Raw genomic sequence first — 19527 nt, 5'->3', positions numbered from 1 at the left:
ACTTCATTCTCTAATAACGATGCTGATGCCTGGGATATAGCAGCGTAATCAAGGATAAAGCCTATTTTCGCTGATAGGCTGCCAATATATGGTGTAGAGATGAAATCATCTTTATCTTGCCATCCAGATATTTTTTCTTCCCTTAGTGACCCTTTGACTTGATTAAATAAGTCCTGGTCACTCAATGACTTTTGTAACTGCTCTTCAAAGTCATATATGAAAATTTGGCGTTTAGAACCATACTGTTTCTGTCCTCTCTGCCTGTCGGCCTTAATTCGGATTTCTCGAAATGTAGGATAATATCGAATCTGTTCATCTGGAGAGTTTTCGACTGCAGCAACAAAGCTGGCTCTTTTTGCATCCAGTTTGTATCCACTAAGGGCCAATGGAGTCATAATATTCAGACCATAGCTCTTCATACTTGGAAATTTGCCGTTTGGCTCACAGCGGCTTAGGATTCCATGGTGGGTGGATAGAGCTATGCAAAATAAAGCCTCAAGAAGATTCATCTTGATTGTCTCCCAGTCATCCAGTTTTTGTCCCTGTTGCTGAGACTCACAGGGCATAGGAACGACTCTTGGTAAATCCCACAGCCTAATAAAGTTGACGGATCTAGATCCATTGCCCAACCAGGCTATGTAATAGTGAAGAGATATAGGAGATCCGTTAAATATGTTTTGTGCATGCTGATTGATGATGCGACGTTGAGGTTCAACAGTCTGTCCGACATAAAGCCGGACATACTGCGGAGATCTTAGGTCTGTAATGAAATCCAAGTATCCCATCGGATTATTCCATGGTTTCTTAACGTCGTTCGTTTGTCTTGTAAATATTTCCATCAGAGCCATTGCCGAGATAGGTTTCTCTTGCAGGTCCAGGATCTCTGGTCTAACATAAGAGAGCAGCTCCGTTGCTACTATATATGCCCCGCCATGTGTTTGGACCGCACCAAAGTAGTCGAAATCATGGCATTGTATAACCATATCATCCAGGATATTTTGAATCATCTGAACACAAAGAGGTCTTAATTTAGGAAATGTCAAAGTTTCCTGTACGGTAACACTCTAGCAAGTTGTTAATATACAGATACTTCTCAGTAAGAATGTTTATGTCTTGGAGTAATCTCATATCTCTCACTTCTTCAGGAATGTCCGCCCACCTAGGATCATCGTGGGGGGGGAGCCAAAAGCGAGATGTTGCAATTCCCACCCCTCGTATCCTCACTCTTGGTTGTGTTTTCCCTCGGAGCTTCATGGCTTGGTGTTCTTGGGCCAAACACAGCTAGGTATTTTCTTCTTTCCTCAGCCGAACGTTTGCGTTCTGCAATTAGCCGTGCACGTTCTTGACCGAGATGCACGGGAGTCGCCCGTTTGAATTTACTGCAATGTTTAGTTCTGTGGCCCACTAAACCACACCTGTCACACTTTTTGACATTTGGAGATGGGCATTCGGTCATTGGGTGGTCCCGATAACAGTATTTGCAAGGACAGAGGGGCATGACACCCGTGTGAATCCAAAGTTACCACATCCATAACATTCCCCGGTCTCTTCATATATAGGCATTTTGAGTTATTCGCTTCTGATTAAAATCCTAAGATGGTAAAAGTGACATAGTTCAAGAAGGATTGATATGAAACTGCGTATGCTAAGACGATGTGGGAAATTTCTGTGGCCACAAGCAAACGAAAAAGGTATTTCGCTACAGAATAAATCTAGCTTGATGTCCGCTATTATATAAGCTTAACCTGAACGGTCATAATGATCATATCAGTAGGAAAAGGTTGAATTAGAACCTAAAATCTAAGGGAGTGGCCCGGGAATACCCGATATATGACGACTAGATATTTGCCCTCCGGTGACTTAGTCCGGCAATCATCTTAAATCTATAAAATCATATATGCAACCTGCTGCAGATATATTCCATTTCCCTATGTCATCAATTTATGTTATACCAATTGGGTCAAGACAAGAAGCCTTGATCCGGCGAAACCATGCGCTTGGCGCGGATTAGCATGAAATCATCTCGCATATGAAATCATACATCACTTTTTGCTGTACCTCTCTTCGTATTATATTTTCTATTAGGGCTACATATTTAGATTGAGGCTATCCAGATGAAGCTTAAGAGCTTGGACCTTGAGATCTCGTCCAGGAATGGGGAGATCTCAGGCGGTTTATTTGTATTGAAATCGAATCTATTTTTCTATATACAGATCTTTAATATAAGCTTTATCCCTGAGTCACTTAATACAATAGAGGAAATTTGGGGTTCCCGGATACTGTCAAAGCACCACCAGCATACGTTTCAGGGGGTTTTGACACTGTATTGTATTTGGAGACGCTTCCCAAAAAACTACACATGCACCATTGTAGTTTTATGGAGACGTATATAATTTATTAGACGTCTAAAAATGTCAAAATGTCTCAAAATATAAGGAAAAACGTTACTATTATGTATTATTTTTGTACTACTGTAGTATCAAGATACTATAGAAACTTCTTCTTCTTCTTCTTATTATTATATATAAAAACACGTTCCTACGTCTGTTCTTGAGTCTAAGGAAGCTTACAGGGAAACTTGTAGGTCTGCGTGCACCAATTTAACACGTCTAAGAAGCCTACAAGCTGGTTAGTGCGGGCTATATAGAGAGGGATTAGCAATGTACCGAGGAAGCTTGCAGGGTGGCTTATAGGCATGCGCCTGGCGTATTGATTTGACACGTCTGAGAAGCCTGCAAGCTAGTTAGTGAGGTCTTATAAAAGGGATCTTAATGTATTGAGGAAGCTTATAGTGAGGCCTCTGCGTGTACCGATTAGTGAGGCTTGAAGGGGGAAGGGGGGAAGGGGGGGGTGACATTGCATGTGCATGTGGTACGAAGCCTGGTTATATATACAAGAGGGTGGTGTTGAGATATATATAAAGGTAAAGCGTGTACGTAGGTAAATATATATTATGTGGTTTGTTTACACTATTCCTATTTAGAAAGGAGCGGGAATGTGTTAGGAATAAAAAATCATTGATATCTTTGTGAAACGTTTTTAAAATTGAAACGTCTTTAAATTTTGAATATAAAGTATAGTACATCGCTCATTATTTGACGTTTTTTTTAGAGAACAACTGTATTTGTGACGTCTTTTACCTGCAGATATGGGTCTCCTTATTTCAAAACGGCTCCACCACCAGGCTTTTGGTGTTCAAGAAACCCCCTTTCTCGCTATTATATGTAGTCGTATTGTGCTCCCCTAACTTAATTTTTGTATTCCGACACTGCTTCATACAATGCCCTGGTCACACCCCCTGCATAAACCTTCACGCCTGCACCTTGTAACTCAATACCATTTCCAAACTAGGAGCCTCGCGGCAAGAAGTACAGGTGGGCAACGCCCAGCAGAATAACTGCATAGCCACTAGTCCAATACAAAATGTTGGCTCAACGCAAAAATTTATTTACCATGGAGTTCCTATATATAAAAATCCTTTTTTTCCCAGATAACTTTCCAGCCTTCATGTTTATTTTTATAAAATTTATTAATATAATTTTATATTTCCTTGATGATAAACAGTCTTTTATGGAATCATGGGTGTAGTGCGCACCCAAAGCGGGATCGGTGGGTGAGGCAGGTTGGCACGATTAATAAACGAAGTAAATCAAGAAATTGATAATCCGCAACACTTTTCATAAACATGACATCTGAGAACATTGACAGTTTCTTCATCACTTGAAGAATTCCATGAAGTGACTGCCAAAGACGGTAGCTTTTTTCGTCCTTCCTGCGGACGAACAACATTTGAAAGCTATTCATATTGTCAGGTGAAGAAAGGTGCTGGTGTTGTAATCCATACCTCTGGGCCACTACCTATGTAGAATGTTGAAAGGAACCGAGTGAGCTTCAAAAAATCTGGCCGGAGAAGCTGCTAGATCCATACTAGTTTGAACTACATGTGTATGGTGTATAGGAATACTCTTCTGACGTATATGACTTCCGAGGATATGCACCCCATCGTCATCGGCCATGCACCGATCTCCCAGAATGACGCCTGACCTTTTTTTTCTCGTCGAGTCAGGAACAGACCAACCTTTGCAACACCATCAGAAGGATACAACCGGAGAAGAATTAATAATAGCAGTTTAATCGGCAGTGCCCGGGCTGATCTTGGCGCTTCAGATACGTGTGCAGTATCGCCTGTATGCCAGAATACATGTATTCACAGGAAGGACATTTGAATGGCATGAAACTGATACACATGTATCCTTGTCAATCACCACATGGAGAGACTCTATACCTTTCAAGACATTGATCTCCCCTTGGCATTGAGAGTCGCACTGATTTGTTTAGACTGCTCAGCTGTGTAACAATGCTAATACACCCCAACCAATCATCCGAATCCCTGTCCCATTACTCGCGTGAACACCCGATCATCTCAGATGGTCATGTGCGCCAGGACAAAGCGTGTGGTTACAACTTGACATGCATAATGACGATTTGCTTTTGTTTCATTTTAGTGCGCCTATGTTTCGAGAATCGTCATCTTTGTCTCGAATGTAGCATAATGGATGCTGGTCGGATGGAAGGAAAGCGAGTCGTGTCGATCGCGCGCCGGGTTGATACTAGTAGTCATGCAGAATACATGCTTAATTGTTTTAGATATTTGTTCAAAAGCAGGAGTTTTATGATTTTATGATCAATCAGTTCTATACTCATATATTTAATAATAATATTTATCATAAATCATACTACAATAATACAGGCTGGACCTTCCAAAAGCGGCAACTCGACAGAGAAGCAAAAAAGGAAGAGAAGAAAGTGCCGTGCCTACAAGCCACTCGCGTGCGTGCGCCGATTGGCGACAGAAAATGCCTCATGCAGTTGGCGGCGCGTTCTGCTTGGACAGGCAGGCGCAGGACGCTAATGCCACGCATGCGACATGGCTGCACCTCGCCCAAAACAGATGCTGCTAAGTATGCGCCGTGCAGCGAGTGACCTCTGACCACGCGGCTGACAATGTTTAGTTCTGTATTTGAATGAGTTGCTTTTACGAGATAACAATATACGTACTATCAATAATATTCATGCAGTGCTATAGACTTGGCGCATCTCGGGTGGGTGAACCGACTACTCCCCGTATTCTGTAGTCTGCACTCTGTACTTTGTAAATTATTCTCCTGTAAGTAGCGGATTTTTTTTTTTTTGAAATTTTAGGTCAACTCGTCCCGTGGTACAATTAAATGAACAGGGGAAACTGACCGACTCCTCGTCGGACTCTGTCCAAAACACTAGTTAGGTTGATTGTTATTGGCGGGGTGCCTTGATTTTGTCCTTCTCCAGTTTTTTTTTCCTTTTTCTTTTCCTTTACCTTTTTCTTTTACTGTTCAGTGAGTTCAATTTAATATGGGACTCTCCGAAGAACGAGCCAATGGGCCATGCACAACATAATTTCAACGCGGAATCGGTCCGTGCTTCTTGCTTAGGGCAAATGCAGGTCACTGCTTTTTGCCCCAAATAGGAAAGATTGCCAAGCCATTAAGAAGCGTACGGGCGATCGCGCGACCACCTTGGAAAGTTTGGAGATGCTTGACCAAGGCTTGTTTTGTCAAACGTGCTGTGATAGGCTGTTGGTGTGATGATCGTGATTCTTCGGTCATTTTTTCGAATACGAAGTACGCAGTACATCTAAGATTGTGAGTACTTTATTAGAGTTTATGTTGGAAAGAAAAAAACTAAAAAAATCCATGGAGAATACCGACTTTTTGGATTTGACGTGGTGGCTGACCCGGTTAACTACTATAGTGCGTGCCAGCTAACTAGCTAACAAGCTGTTGAGGGCCTGAGGACCAGGGTTTGCCGAGATTAAGCTCGTTTCACCGCTTTTCCGGGATGTATCCATGTGTCCTAGCACGGAGAATTACTGGATGCTGTCCGATGTCCGCACTGCCTTTCTTGAGTAGTTTCTCGTGCTACATATGTCCTATTTGAACAGTTACCAAAAAATTGTACTGTCAAAAAAACGATCGGGTGGGTCCAAATCCTGCGAATCATGATCGCCGTGAATCGGCTGACCAATGGGCGTTCCCCAAGTACTCGGTAATTTACACGGTATGGTAAGCTTGGTAACTGCCGAGGTGCTGCATTCAGCGAAGCCCTGGCAGATCTTTTTTTTTTTTTTTTAATTATATGCGGGTAATCGTGACAGGAGACGGAGACCACCATTATTTCGTGTTCTTTACATGTAAGTGGTTTTACTAGGAGTTGGTAGAGAGCTCAGCCGATGTCGCCGGTCAGCCCCATCGGACCCATACGGTCTTTCTGACCAACAGCCAAGCAGAAATAATAATACAGGAAGGTGTTCGTGGTGAAAAAAGGAAAAGAAAAAGAGGTAAAAAAAGAAAGAAAAAGTTGATCAATTCAGGGCTGAGCATCTGCTGACAGGATTATTACTACCATTCTTGCATCGCACGTAATATTATGGCGGCTATTCTTGGGCGTGGCGCCTTTGTCTGCGTGGGTGTGGCAATGCAAGCGATGGAAATGCCCAATAATGGCACATTACCCTGAGTAATAATAAGTAATAACAATAATAACAACATGCGAACAGCAAGTCGATCCAACGGTAAACCGTTCAAAAAGCGGAGTACGTAGTAATCTTTCCCTCGTATCACTAATACCGCGTAATTTTCGGTACTGTCTGAACCGGACATGCTAGTCCTTGTTGTCTTGGTTGAGTGAGGTTGATGCAACCTTGCCCTCCAGCACGCTTGGCTGTGTCACTGATCACCCTGCAAGCGGTTGCTTGCATAGAACTGTTTGGGGCCAGCTAGCTGGCATAATAATAATAACAATAAGCCCACTCAATGACCGAATGATGAACAACTGCACTCTACGTCACCACCAAAAAAAATTCAATTAACCCAATTAATTCAGCTAATTTACTACTTGATACGACAAAGGACGTTTGTACTCTGTAAAAGCCATATGAAAGAAAAGCAATAATACATGACATGACAGTACGGTACAGGACAGACCGCCACGCTAGTCCCGACCGGGCGGCCGCTGCAGAAGTTTTTTCTTGTCCCACCGCGGTGGCGACCCGCCCATACCGTACGGTACGCTTCGCTTGCTTGGCCCGCCAAATTACGTATTACCGTTCCCTATGAGCCTTTTTCTCTCCCCAATAACACAATAATAATCTCCTGTCCTCCTCCACCACACGACATTCTCCCCTCTTTTTCTCTCGTGCCCAAACTCCAATTTCTGCGTCCTCGCAAGCTCCAGCCTAATTTCTCTCTCCCCTCTTCTGCCTGCACATCCTCCCCTGATCACTGGTGCCGCGTTGTGCCAGTCGAAGCGCTTCTCTCGTCCACCTTCAATCGAACCCTCTCGATACAACCACCAAACCAACATGTCGCCTTTCATATTATGACAATTTGCGTCCTCCGCAGGACACCTCTGACCTCGTCGAACGTGAGCAGTCTGCTAGCTGCCACACATTCACCTTGAGATCGCCAGTTTTCCTCCTCACCGACTACTGTCACTGTATCCATGGCTCACCACCAGCAACACCACCACCACCAGACCGACCATCGGAAAACGCCTGCACTTTACAACCTTTTGAAGATGGTTTTTTCTTCAGACCAGCCTACGCTATCTGCAGATCAAGAAGTCGAGGTGGTTGACGACGGCGACGAGCCTCCCGATCACTACTCTTCGCCTCACCAGTCTTCTCGCCACTCCGCCGCTGCCGGCCAGTTCTACCTCAAGTCGTCTCGCACAATGCTGGAAAAGAAAGAGTCCCTTCTCACCCGTGCTCTGAGAAGCCCAGATCTCGCTCCCGCAGACCGTGAGCGCAAGGCGTCGTATCCTCTCAGCAACGCCAGTGGCCACTCCACCGCCGAGCTGACCAGCGACGGTGATCTCACCAGCCCAGCCTACTCCAACACATCGAGCCCGCCTCACCCGCACACTGTCTCTCTGGTTCCCGCCCTCGAACCTAAGATCGTCTCTCCGCCGTCAGATCCCAGCGAGTCCAAACTCGAGGCCGATCTCGGCCGCAAGCGCTGTATCAGCTTTGCTTGTGCACGTCGTGTAGAGCAGCCAAAAGAAGCCGAGAAGAAGCCGGCAACGGACAACAAGAACACAAACACCGACGTCGCCGATCCTCCAAAGCGCAAGTCGGCTCTGACTTTTGCTTGTCCTTCTCGCCACACCGAATCCAACAAGACTAGCAACTCACACCGAAAAGCATCTCCAGCACCTCGAACTCGTGGCTCCCCAGCTCCCTCATCTCGCCACCGCCTCCCAAGTCAAGATACCACTCCATCTAAAAAAGAAGCTCCGGCTCAACAACCAGTTTCGCAAAAGCCCGGCAGTATCCATCCTTCCGGACTAGGCAAATTCCAGCCCTCTGAAGAAACTCGCTTCCATGAATTTGCGGGCGAGCTCGACGAAATGGACAGTTGGATGGCTGGTCCCGCCGAACACAAAGAGAAAATCACGTTGAACGACTGCTTGAAAAAGGAAAATGCCATCCGGAAGCTTGGAGAAGAGGCGGAGGCAGAGGCCATCGAAGAAGAGCAAGAAGAAGACCTAGCAGATGGTGACGACGATGCTGACACCGTCCATGATTTCTCTTCGGATGACGGCAACGAGTCAGACAACGAGGCTGGCTTTGCTGACTCGGACGACGAGAGCGACGATGACTCGCAGTACGAGTTCTGGGGTCCTTCGACGACTACTGCCGCGACCAGTGCCGACAACCTGGAATTCGTGCGCCTGAACACTGCCGAACGCCGGAACTCGAACATTTCGTTGGATTCGCTCAAGCAGGACAGCAGTACGTCTCGTCGTCCGTCTACTTCTGCTCAGACAAAGACTTCCCGGCGCCCGATCAACATTCCAAGACCCAATACCCCGGATCTTCCAGATAGCACTGATTTTGTGTGCGGTACCCTCGACGAAGATCGTCCGCTGGAGGCAGCATATATCTCGTGCATGGAAGAACGTCGCCGGAAAAAACACGTGGTCATCCCGCAGGACATTGATCCCAGCTTCCCTACAACCGATCCTGAGGACAATGAGGATGACGATCTGGAAGAAGACAATTTTGACGACGAAGAAATCGACACCGCCGCCCAAATTGAAGAGGAGCTTCTTCGTGGAAGACGCAAGGGCGCACCAAGAACCTCTCCGCGTATTTCTCCAAGACGCGTTCATTCTCCCGCTCCACGCAATCATGGCCAGGTTTCTCCCAAGCGGATGAAGTCGCCTGCGCCCAAACTCCGTCCCAGTGCTACTCGTAACATACCTGCTCTAAACATCCCCGCCCCCGTCACTGGTGTCAATATCACTGGCCCGGCGGTTACTCAGCCTTACTACAGTCGAACGTCTCGCACCAAGTCACTGCCAAGGACCCCTAACCCGTTTTTTATGAGACTTGAGAAGTCCAAACAGTTGCTTCGGCCTGACTCGCGTCCCACGTCACCAGAACGGGCTCCTTCACGCGGCCGTGAACTACACACGCGCGGTCCTGTCGACATCATCCAAGGGCTTGAGCGCAAGAGACAGAAACGCAAGGAAAAATTCTGGCGCCAGCATTGCCGGAAAGCTGCCAAGGAGCAGACAGAACGCCGCGCGAAAAGTGGCAAAGGTGCAGAGCGTATGAAGGAGCTTGGTCTTGAAGTCGCCGAGCGCTTCCGAGCTTACGGTGTTACCAAAGATACCCAGCTGGTCCTCTCTGTCTAGAAGGACTCGTTCTTTTTCTTTCTTTACAACCCTTTCCATGTACATACTACCACCCAACATACTTGAGTTTATTACACATATTGCTCGCAATAGAGCAACATGATATCCTTATGCATACCAGCATTTCAATGAGATGCGCTGGCACGAAGTGTTTTTGATTTTGTTATGCATTTACGGCGGTCATTCAATTTATATCATTTTTTTTCTACCATTTCCACATATTCCACTTTTTTTGCATTTCCCTTCAGTAAGCGAAGCCTTGTTTGTGTTTTAGTTTTCTGGTTTGATAAGGACCTGAAGTTGAGTATACATATACCCTTGAGCTTTTATACATGCAAATACAATTTACGATTATGATGCAAGAATAATCTTTATACCGAGAAAAATTTCCAGAATAATGTTGTTAAATACATAAGAGAGACAGACTGCAACATGTTATGTGCACGCTTTTCTTAGGTTGGGTTAGTACCGAGGCACGCATGGTCGGCCGTCGACACCTTAGCCTTCAGGCAGCGGCTCTGACGGTCTAACGACACCTCGCCCGACAACCTTTCTTCGCTCTCCATTCTTTATCTCTCTAACTCCGACAAGGTGGAAAGCCCCGACTACGCCGACGAGTCGCATACCATCTAGGAACCCGATCTCTTACCTTTTTCTATCTCCCTTAATTGCTTTCTTCTTTCTTTGTCTCTACTGGTAACTTGAAGAACCGATCACCATGTGGATCGTCAACTGGTGTAAGTTTTTCCTTGCAACGTCATATCTACCGATGTGTCAACAACCACCATCCACGTCCACCTATTTGCGGCGGTTTCTTCTTTATTTTCTTTTTGGAATACATCTTTGACATCTCCTCAACTGTAGTCTACGATGTCCTCGCTTCGTTGGGCCTGCTCAACAAACACGCCAAGCTCTTGTTCCTTGGACTGGACAACGCCGGCAAAACCACTCTGTTGCACATGTTGAAGGTTGGTATTTCTGTTTGGATGATGCTGCACGAATCTGCGAGTGTTCTCGGCAGGGCGGCGGATAATACTTGATGGACAGAGAAAGAAGGCTGACGTTCGGCGATCAAACACAGAACGACCGAGTGGCAATCTTGCAACCGACTGCTCACCCTAGTACGTCTTGATCTTTTGCTATCTGTCATTAAAAGATGCAGATTGTTAACGGAAATCAATAAAAAAAACAGCGTCAGAGGAACTCGCCATTGGTAACAACCGATTCACCACTTTCGATCTCGGCGGTCACCAGCAGGGTAATTCACCTCTTCCCCCACCAAAACGATAAACAACCAAAACTCACTTTTTACAGCTCGCCGTTTGTGGAAGGATTACTTCCCCGAAGTCAGTGGAATTGTCTTCCTGGTCGACGCCAAGGACCATGAGCGCTTCCCCGAATCCAAGGCCGAACTTGACGCCCTGTTGGCAATGGAGGAGCTGGCCAAGGTGCCCTTTTTGATCCTGGGCAACAAGATCGACCACCCGGATGCCGTCAGCGAGGACGAGCTGCGCCACCACATGGGTCTGTGGCAGACAACGGGCAAGGGCAAGGTTCCTCTGGAGGGCATCCGGCCGATTGAAGTGTTCATGTGCAGTGTTGTCATGCGACAGGGTATGCTTTTTTTTTCAATCTCCTTCTAATCACTACATGCGCTAATATATGCTTGATTTGTTTTTTTAGGCTATGGCGAGGGAATCAGATGGCTGTCTCAATACGTCTAAGCTGCTGCTTCGGAAGATGGATGGATGGATGATGACTGATGACTTCATTCGACTGATGAAAGCCCTTACCTTGGGGTGAGCAGAAGTATGAGAGAGAGACAAGAAAGAAACAGGATTCGACGTGCGAACTGAACTCCCTTTATCAACATTTCTATCGTGCCTTCGACAAGAAATCATAATACATAACCAACACTGTTATTTTTTCCCCCTACATATCATTTTTTCTATTCTGATCAAATGTTTCAAAGTTTGTTTGGTTTTGTTCGTTTTTATTACTTAATACATTTCTTTCTCGCGGCTCTTTCTTTCTTCTTCTTGCCTATCAACATTTGAAATCACTAGCAGAAGAGACCTACTAGCTTTTGAGATGTTTGTTTGTTTACAGCGATATACGTTGCTATCGAAAAAAATTTACAAAAAATACACAATAAAAATAAAAAGTACACGTTATAACGAAACAAACTCGTAAACTGATCCATTGATAACATTGAACCTTTCCTCATCAACTATCTTATACATGAATACCTACATAACGAACAATCCCTCCCTTTTTGGGTTTCAATATCATTGATTTCAAAAAAAGAGTTATAGAAGAAAGAAAAAACAAACTCATTCATTCTCGACGTTTCGGTCCCGCCGATTGTATAAATATTTATTAATCAATCAATCCGTCCGGCCGTCCGTACGTCGCGCACGCTTAAAATCCGCCTGCCCTGCCATAAGTAAATGAACGATGATGGATCAATTGATAATGACCAGGAGGAAAAAGAAAATTGCAAAAAGTGGAGGGGGAAAAATGAGGATGAATTTGTTTGAAAACCATAATTTTCTCATCCTGTTTCCAACAAACTAGAAAGAAAAGGACAAAGACGAAAGAGAGAGAGAAAAAGAAAGGGACACAAAACCTGAAAAAAAAAAATGCTAGAGCCATAAAATAGACAAGACATGACACTTGCGTAACTCTACCCATTTCACAGGGCAAAAGCTGGCAAGATATACTTCGGTCCCTCCGAATAGTAAAAAGCAAAGCCACCTCGATACAGCCCCATTAGAGAAACCCAATAATGAATACAGTCGAGATTATAAAGAGACACAAAAAAAAAGGAAGAAACTTGAAGTTGGCGCAAACACGGCTGTGGATTGTGGGAAGTGGTGTATATGAATCGATGGCGAATTTCGGCGGCGGCGATGACAAGATAATCTGGCGAAAAACGTCGGGCGTAAGGGCTTTCGGCGGCCTGGCCGTGGCGGGTTATCGAATGGTCGAGTATTTTATCTGCGTCCGAACCTGCTGCACATGGAAAAGCTCGTATATTTTCTTTTACTTCTTCTGCTTTCGCGGAGGAGTGATGGGTCTGCCACTGCCTATACCCCCGTGGACGTACTTTTGTTTTTTCTCGGCTGGTTTCAAGATCTGGACAGAAAAATATTAGACGAGTTCAAGACGAAAAAGAGTTGGGAAAAAAAAAAAACTCACCTGGAATGAGCAGAGTAGACTCTCGTCAACACTCATCATCGCTCCAGCATTGTCAAACTCTCCACAGTAGTTCGGTGCGCTGAAAAGCGTGACCAATTGCCGTTTCGAGAAAAATTCGTAGCCATCTTCGACGACCTGATGAGCGCGACAGATGAGGTCCATGTCATGTTTCTGCAAAAACCGCGACACCACGTCGGGCCCGAATGTGAATGATACACCTCGGTCGTTCTCGCTCCATCCGGTGATGTCCTTGTCGGGATCAGACCACAACAAATCACAGAGTAAACCGCAGTCGGGAATCTGGTAGCAGAAACGGGTTAGAATGAGCTGCAAAGCTCGCAAAGCGACAAAAAGGATGTGCTCCGCCATTGCCTTTTTGTCTATATAAATTCCAGAACCAAAAGGGGACTGCACTTACATCAGTAGGGCGCATGACCCGGCGAATCTGCTCCATCGAATTGAGATCAGGGCTGAGACCTCCGTGCATGGTGAAGATCTTCTCGTCGATTATGGCGGCAATCGGCAGGCAGTTGAAGCAGTCTGTGAATGTTTTCCACAACTTGATGTTGTAGCGGCGCTTGCATTCGTCATAGAAACCGTAGATACGGTTGATCGATGCGCACTCGTGGTTGCCACGGAGGATGAAGAAGTTTTCCGGGTACTTGATCTTGTACGCCAGCAACAAGCAAATGGTCTCGAGCGATTGTTTGCCACGGTCGACGTAATCGCCGAGGAACAGATAGTTTGCTTCGGGGGGGAAACCGCCGTACTCGAAGAGACGCAAGAGGTCGTAGTATTGGCCGTGAATATCACCGCAGATCTATCACCGCACCCCAGTCAGCCAGAGTATACAGAAAATCATGGATGTGGCCGCTTTACCTTGATCGGCGCCTCGAGTTCCAGTAAGATGGGCTGTGAGATGAAGATTTCTCGGGCCTTGGTGCATAAGTGGCGAATCTCGGATTCCAAGAGCTGGACTTGTTTCCCAGGCCTGCTGCCTCGCACCTCTAGCAATCTATCGATGATAGAGTCCAGATCAACATCGCTTTGGTCGGCCATGACGTGCCACCGTTCGCAAAGGGCGCGAAAGCGAGAGTTAGGTGGCCGGAAGGGAGGGGAAGAAAAGGAAAAGAAAGGGAAAGGCGAGATTGATTCTCCCCGAGGACTGTCACTTGTCGATTACGAGACAATGGGCCTTATCTATTCTTGAGGAGCCGCCGAGACGAACGCGTTAGCAAAGAGGGTCGCATGATTATTCGATCGGTCATTGCCAGGAAACGGTGAAAATTTTTGCAATCACAGGGAAGATTGCCATCGAACGCGTTTTCAATGCAGAAAAAGGACGATCCAGGTAGGGATGGGGTGAAGCAGAGATCGGACTCACAGGACAGAGAAAATGATAGAAGAACAAAAAAAGCTCCGGGGATGGGCGAGCAAAGAAGCGCTGGATATGGTGTGTCGGCCACCCGGCCAAGACGACCACGTTTTCTGAGACAATTCAAAAAAGGCCGACAGAGGGACAACCTATGGGCGAGGACGGAGCAAAGGGTGGTGATATTACACAGCACAGAAAGGGAGAATCCGGGGGTCGGTGAGACTCTCGTGTGTGTGTTTTGGGGTGAGTGTGTGGAACAGCGGCGCCGAAGAGTTTTGTCGCAGCGGGCGGATTCGCAGGGCGGGAGCGATAACGCGTGTGAAGAGGGCGAAAAAGATAAGATGGATGCTTGGTGATGCTCGATAAGCAAGCAGACTGAAGCAAGAAGCGCAGTCAAGTCACGGTGGCGGGGATGGAAGCAGTTCCTGGAGTCTGATCAAGGGCGGGCTTGTGCGAACGCGCGATCGTAAGACGACGGCGTGGTGGTATCTGTGTCAAAGTCGCAGGCGAGGACTGTACAGGGCGGACAGAGCAATCGAGAACGAAGCAATCTCAGAGATGGCTGAACTGGACCTTACTTTTGGGTGAGTTTTGGGATGTGAGGGCACAGGGCAGACAAGAGAGAAGAAGGGCGGAGGGGAGAGAGAGGGGAGGAAAAGCTGGTTGAGAGAAAGCGAAGGGCGACGGCGGGAGTGGAGTGGACGGAGCAGGCAGCGTGGCTGAGACGGGCGGCTTCTGCTTCTTGTCAACCACAGCTTGTTTGGGGTCTGGCCATCCTTTTTTTTTTTTTTTTTTTTTTTTTTGGCGCTTCTTATCAAGGATAATAATAACATCAGAGAGTTTAATTTTATTTTCATTTTCACTTTTATTCATATTTATATTGGCTTCTATCCCATCTCCTCAACTTTCTATCCGCGCAACTCAATTAGTCGCTGACATCCTCGCCCAAGAAGTAATGCCACAGACGATCGCATCAGCCTAGAATGCTACAGCCTGACATTGAGTTACTGTAGGCCACGGTTTGATGTCATGGTGTATTCACTCATCAACTGAGATCGCCGTCAGCACACCCCCCTCCGCGCTCTGGCAAAGCAAATCAGGTCGCATAACCCACAATTCCAGCCAAAAAGGGTGGATAACTATTACAGGTCGAAAGCGCAGCTGCAGGGAATAGGCCCTACGGCTTAGGCATAAACCAGGAATCAGTAATAATAATAGCCCAAAGGTGATCTGCCCGACTTGATTCGCCCGGTAGCCGCTGTGGCATCGCGGTCTCGCCCAGCCTGGCCGGTCTAGTTACATGCCTAGTTGCCAAAGGGAAAAAATAAAAAAAAAAAATAAATGAACCGACTAGTAATCATGTTCTGGTATCTATACTAATCCTAGTGGCAAGATCAAATGTGCGCTAGAAAATCATCACCGTGCCTCATGTCTTGTTGCAATTAACATCAATCGGTGTAGTCGTCAAAAAAAGGTATACTGAGAAGAGAAGGGAAAAAAAAACAGACAGCCAAAACAGAACCATAAAAAGGCAGAACAAAGACACGCGGAACTGTAAACAAACAACACACGCTGCCTACCGTCATACAAGCGGTCTAGAACAACAACAACAACAGCAAAGATATATAAAAGAGAACACCCCCAGAAAGAAAATACCGTGAAAACAACAGCGTCAGAGTTGCGAGTTCTTGAAAAAAACCGGAAGAGAGAAAAACACTAAATCATCAAAACATACCCGCCCGAGTCAAAATCAAACAAATCATAAAAACGCCGTAATATGCACCAAATTTATACAATCGAAAAAAGGGTATATTCTTTTTTTGGGTGGGGAAAAAGATCCGAGGTATCAAATGCACGATCCCCGTAGAATGGAAAGGTAATCATCAGGCGACTGTGGATATCAACTCAAAGTCTGCCCGCTCATAATCATTTGGCTCCCAGGCCTATTCATAGCGGTAGGTCGCATCATGGGTGTATCGAAACCCGTTCCGGTGCGAGGCACTGAAACAGTTGGCTGTCGCCAAGTCTCATCGCTCAGGACACCGAGCCAGGCACTGCTGCTGCCAACATCTTGTCGGAGGGCTTCTAGCTTTTGACGGTAGGCATCGCCTGTGGCATGCCAGTCAAGGTCGGGAATGACAGGCAACGGCTTGTCTTTGTGAGGAAGGGGAACAGCGGCCTTCTTCACCGGCTCAACGCTTGCTATCGCGTTTGGTTTCTTAGAAGCTTTGTCACTAGCTTCTGTAAAGGGATCTGTGAACGGCGTCCCGGTTATTATATTGCTCTGAAAAGGATCAACACCATTTCCAGTTATAGATGGTTCGCCGGAGGCATCAACGATCCGCCGGCGGGAGTTTTTTTTTCGCCGCTCTGACCCTTCCACTCGGTCGACCTGCTTGATGGATGGAGTTGGAGCCGGCGCTCGGCTTACCGTCCTCTCCAATTCAGGCTCAACAGAGCGAATAACAGGCGCAGACTCACGCTCAGCAGCACGTTCAACCAACTGCTTGCGCTCGCTATATCCTGGGCCCGAGGCATCAATGATGATGTCTTCGGCGTATCCGGGCGTGCTGCGGAACAGATTGAAAATGGTAACTCGGTGTCCGCTGTGGGTTTTAGTAAAAGGATTTCCCGATATCCAGATCTCTCGTATCTCAGGGAGACCAGTCAGTCGGGCGAGTTCGGTGGGGTCGGTCAAGTCGTTGTCTCGCAGATCCAGGCGTTCAAGGGAGAGGAGCCGTTCGATCCCGGCAAGGGATGACAAGCGGTTTCCTCGAAGATTCAGAGCAGTGATGGCTGGCAGTGGGTTCTTTGCAATCGATCGCAACGAGTCGATCATGCAGTTGGACAAGTTGAGCGCTCGCAGGGCGACCAGCGACGCGAGACTCTCGGGAACCTGAGTGAACAGGTTCGACGACAAGTCCAAGGAATGAAGGGTGTTGGCTACTGGAGTGAAGCTGTTTGCGGATATGCTTGTTAACGAGTTATCAGCTAGTCCTAGATGCCGGAGAAATCGCCACTTAGTGGCGGGCAGCACTCCGGTCAACAGATTGGATGAGCTGCGATTGGCAGGTAGGGATACCTCGCTCGAGTTTTGAGAACTTCCAGAGCCAGATCGCCCCAGCTTGTTGACTGAGTAGGCACGAGAATGACGGGTCTGTCTTGCCGTCGGGGGTCGCGTAGGTGAGTAGCTTCCAGCGCGTCGGTGTCCACGTTCTCCGTCGGAAGCTCCTCGAATCATTGGCACGGCTTTGGGACTGGTACTGGAACCGAGGCTTGAATCAGGCGCGGGCGATCCCGGCGCGGAACTTGGAACCCTGGGTTCATGCTTGCACACTGGCTGTGGTCCACTTCCTCCGAGCACCGGGGAAGCCTGTGACCTGGAGGGTCGTCGTCGGCGCTTGTCAATGTCGTCCAGAACAACCTTGGTCAAAAGATCAGCCGGGTCTTCGAGATGAGCTCGTTTCAAGGTCAAAGTGCGTAGCTGCTCGGAGAGTCGGTCCCATCCGTAGAAAGATCGATAGTCGATATCGATGATTTCTAGAGCACTCAAGTTCTTGAAGGCGTGGAGCGGGACGGCAGTGTCCAACGGGAATTCCTCGTATCCTCGGATGAGACGGGCTCGGTGGTCAGGGGCCAGACGCAGGCATGGGATTTTAGTAAAGGCAGAATACAGGTATTTGAGGTCAGTGTCCAAAGCGGCCTTGGCCTTTTCGGATTTGGAAGCATCCTTGGAGCCGATGCCAAAGGAAGACCACAGGGAGCCCATGCCGGACATGACGCTGCGAACACTAGAGACGGAATGAATGGAGTCGCGATCACCACGGGAGCGACGCGGCTGGTTGAGAAACGAGACATAGGCCGAAGATGAGTCATTGTGGATGTTCTGCAGGCGGACGTTCATGGAGCCGACAGGAATAGAGAGCTCCTCAAACTGCGAGAGCAGGTAGAAGAGGTGGTGTGGGGTTAGGGTGAGCTTAGCGGGCTTAACATTATGCGAGGTGAATTTGAGGGCGCCAAAAGACAGAGCCGCAGCAAGTGTAGACGAAGTAGAGGCATAGCCAGCCGAGGGTGCAGACTGGCGTCTCAGTTGCAGGGCGTTGGCCAACGCCTTCTCATGAGTGCGCACGAAACTGGCAAGGTTCTGTAGGCAGAGAGTCAGTGAGTGGGCGATAGACAGATAATAAACAATGGAGATAGAAAGAGCGCACCTTGATGAAAAGCTGGCCATCTTCCGAGTTTAGTTTTTCCATTGTGGCCGTGTCTCTGATCAGGCAGACAGATGCAAAGAAGAGAGTGCGCTGAGGCGAGCGCTCACGAACGAGAGGACAGATGGTTGACTGCAGTCGACATTTTGCTGGTCCAGCCAGATGGGTATGTCGACGAAGGGGGGGGAATCTATAGGGAAAAAAGAGAGAACCAAGGTTAGTTTCAGCTGAGGGCTGGTGTTATCGGCGAGATGAGTCAAGAGAGCAGTCATCGCACGAGGCGCAATGACCGGTTTTCTCCAAGGGCATGATATCAGGGCGAGGCAACAGGAGGCTGCTTACGAGGGCCACGAGACCGGACTGCCGCGCGGTGCTCAGACAGTGCGAGTGAGGATTGTCGAGTAAGTCAGGACAGCCACGAAGACAGATGATAAAAGAACAGACGATGTTGAATCTGGGCTCGTCGTCTCGTGTGTGTGTGTTTTGACAGATCTCCGTCCGGGTTGTTTCTCCTGTTCTTGTTCTCCTGGAGGCAGGAGCGATCACGGGGCCGAGCGAGAGGCGACGAGAGCACAGGACACAAAAGCAGACAGCAACAGCAACAGAAACAATATTATAAACAGGCGGCAGGAAGAGCGATATAAATGTGCAAAATGCAGGGGCGCAAGGAGTGGTGCAGGACTAGTGGTAGAGGACGGCGATGGTGTTTTATTATTATTTTATTTCTGAGCTGATAATGCAGCAGCGCATAGCAAGCAAGCACGGCCTCCCCCACCAGGGTGACCACTGACCACTGACCCCCTCCTCGGCCTAGCGCCGCGCTAGCCCTAGCGAGCTGCACCTAAAGCGCTGGGCGCTGCCGCTCTTTCCCTCTGCGTCCGCAATAGTGTCATGGAATTGAGCCTGCGCCAGCCACCCAGCACATCACGCTGTGCGTCGCCACGCACACATGAATCTGGGTTTTTTGCGTCTTCTCACGCGGCAATAATCCGTCTGTCCTCCATT

At 47.5% G+C, this 19527-nt stretch overlaps 4 protein-coding genes across 4 annotated transcripts; 2 read left to right on the top strand and 2 right to left on the bottom strand.

The window, feature by feature from the left end:
• Positions 1-7539: 7539 nt before the first annotated feature.
• On the top strand, positions 7540-9738 carry TRUGW13939_00458 (uncharacterized protein; the record flags this gene model as incomplete). The annotated part of the gene is made up of 1 exon (XM_035483666.1): positions 7540-9738. One exon carries the CDS (start codon positions 7540-7542, stop codon positions 9736-9738), a length of 2199 nt encoding a protein of 732 aa, XP_035339559.1.
• A 718-nt stretch (positions 9739-10456) lies between these two features.
• Positions 10457-11462, top strand: TRUGW13939_00457 (uncharacterized protein; the record flags this gene model as incomplete). Its single annotated transcript, XM_035483665.1, has 6 exons — positions 10457-10475; positions 10603-10706; positions 10820-10859; positions 10931-10996; positions 11053-11352; positions 11422-11462. The coding sequence occupies 6 exons, from the start codon at positions 10457-10459 to the stop codon at positions 11460-11462; spliced, it is 570 nt and encodes a 189-aa protein (XP_035339558.1).
• A 1321-nt stretch (positions 11463-12783) lies between these two features.
• Positions 12784-13998, bottom strand: TRUGW13939_00456 (uncharacterized protein; the record flags this gene model as incomplete). Its single annotated transcript, XM_035483664.1, has 4 exons — positions 12784-12876; positions 12940-13239; positions 13358-13759; positions 13819-13998. 4 exons carry the CDS (start codon positions 13996-13998, stop codon positions 12784-12786), a joined length of 975 nt encoding a protein of 324 aa, XP_035339557.1.
• Positions 13999-16214: 2216 nt separating this feature from the next.
• On the bottom strand, positions 16215-18567 carry TRUGW13939_00455 (uncharacterized protein; the record flags this gene model as incomplete). The annotated part of the gene is made up of 2 exons (XM_035483663.1): positions 16215-18458; positions 18526-18567. 2 exons carry the CDS (start codon positions 18565-18567, stop codon positions 16215-16217), a joined length of 2286 nt encoding a protein of 761 aa, XP_035339556.1.
• Positions 18568-19527: the final 960 nt, after the last annotated feature.

This window comes from Talaromyces rugulosus, chromosome I (genome assembly GCF_013368755.1).
Source record: "Talaromyces rugulosus chromosome I, complete sequence".
NCBI lineage: Eukaryota > Fungi > Ascomycota > Eurotiomycetes > Eurotiales > Trichocomaceae > Talaromyces > Talaromyces rugulosus.
This window is presented reverse-complemented; position numbering and strand designations above follow the sequence as displayed.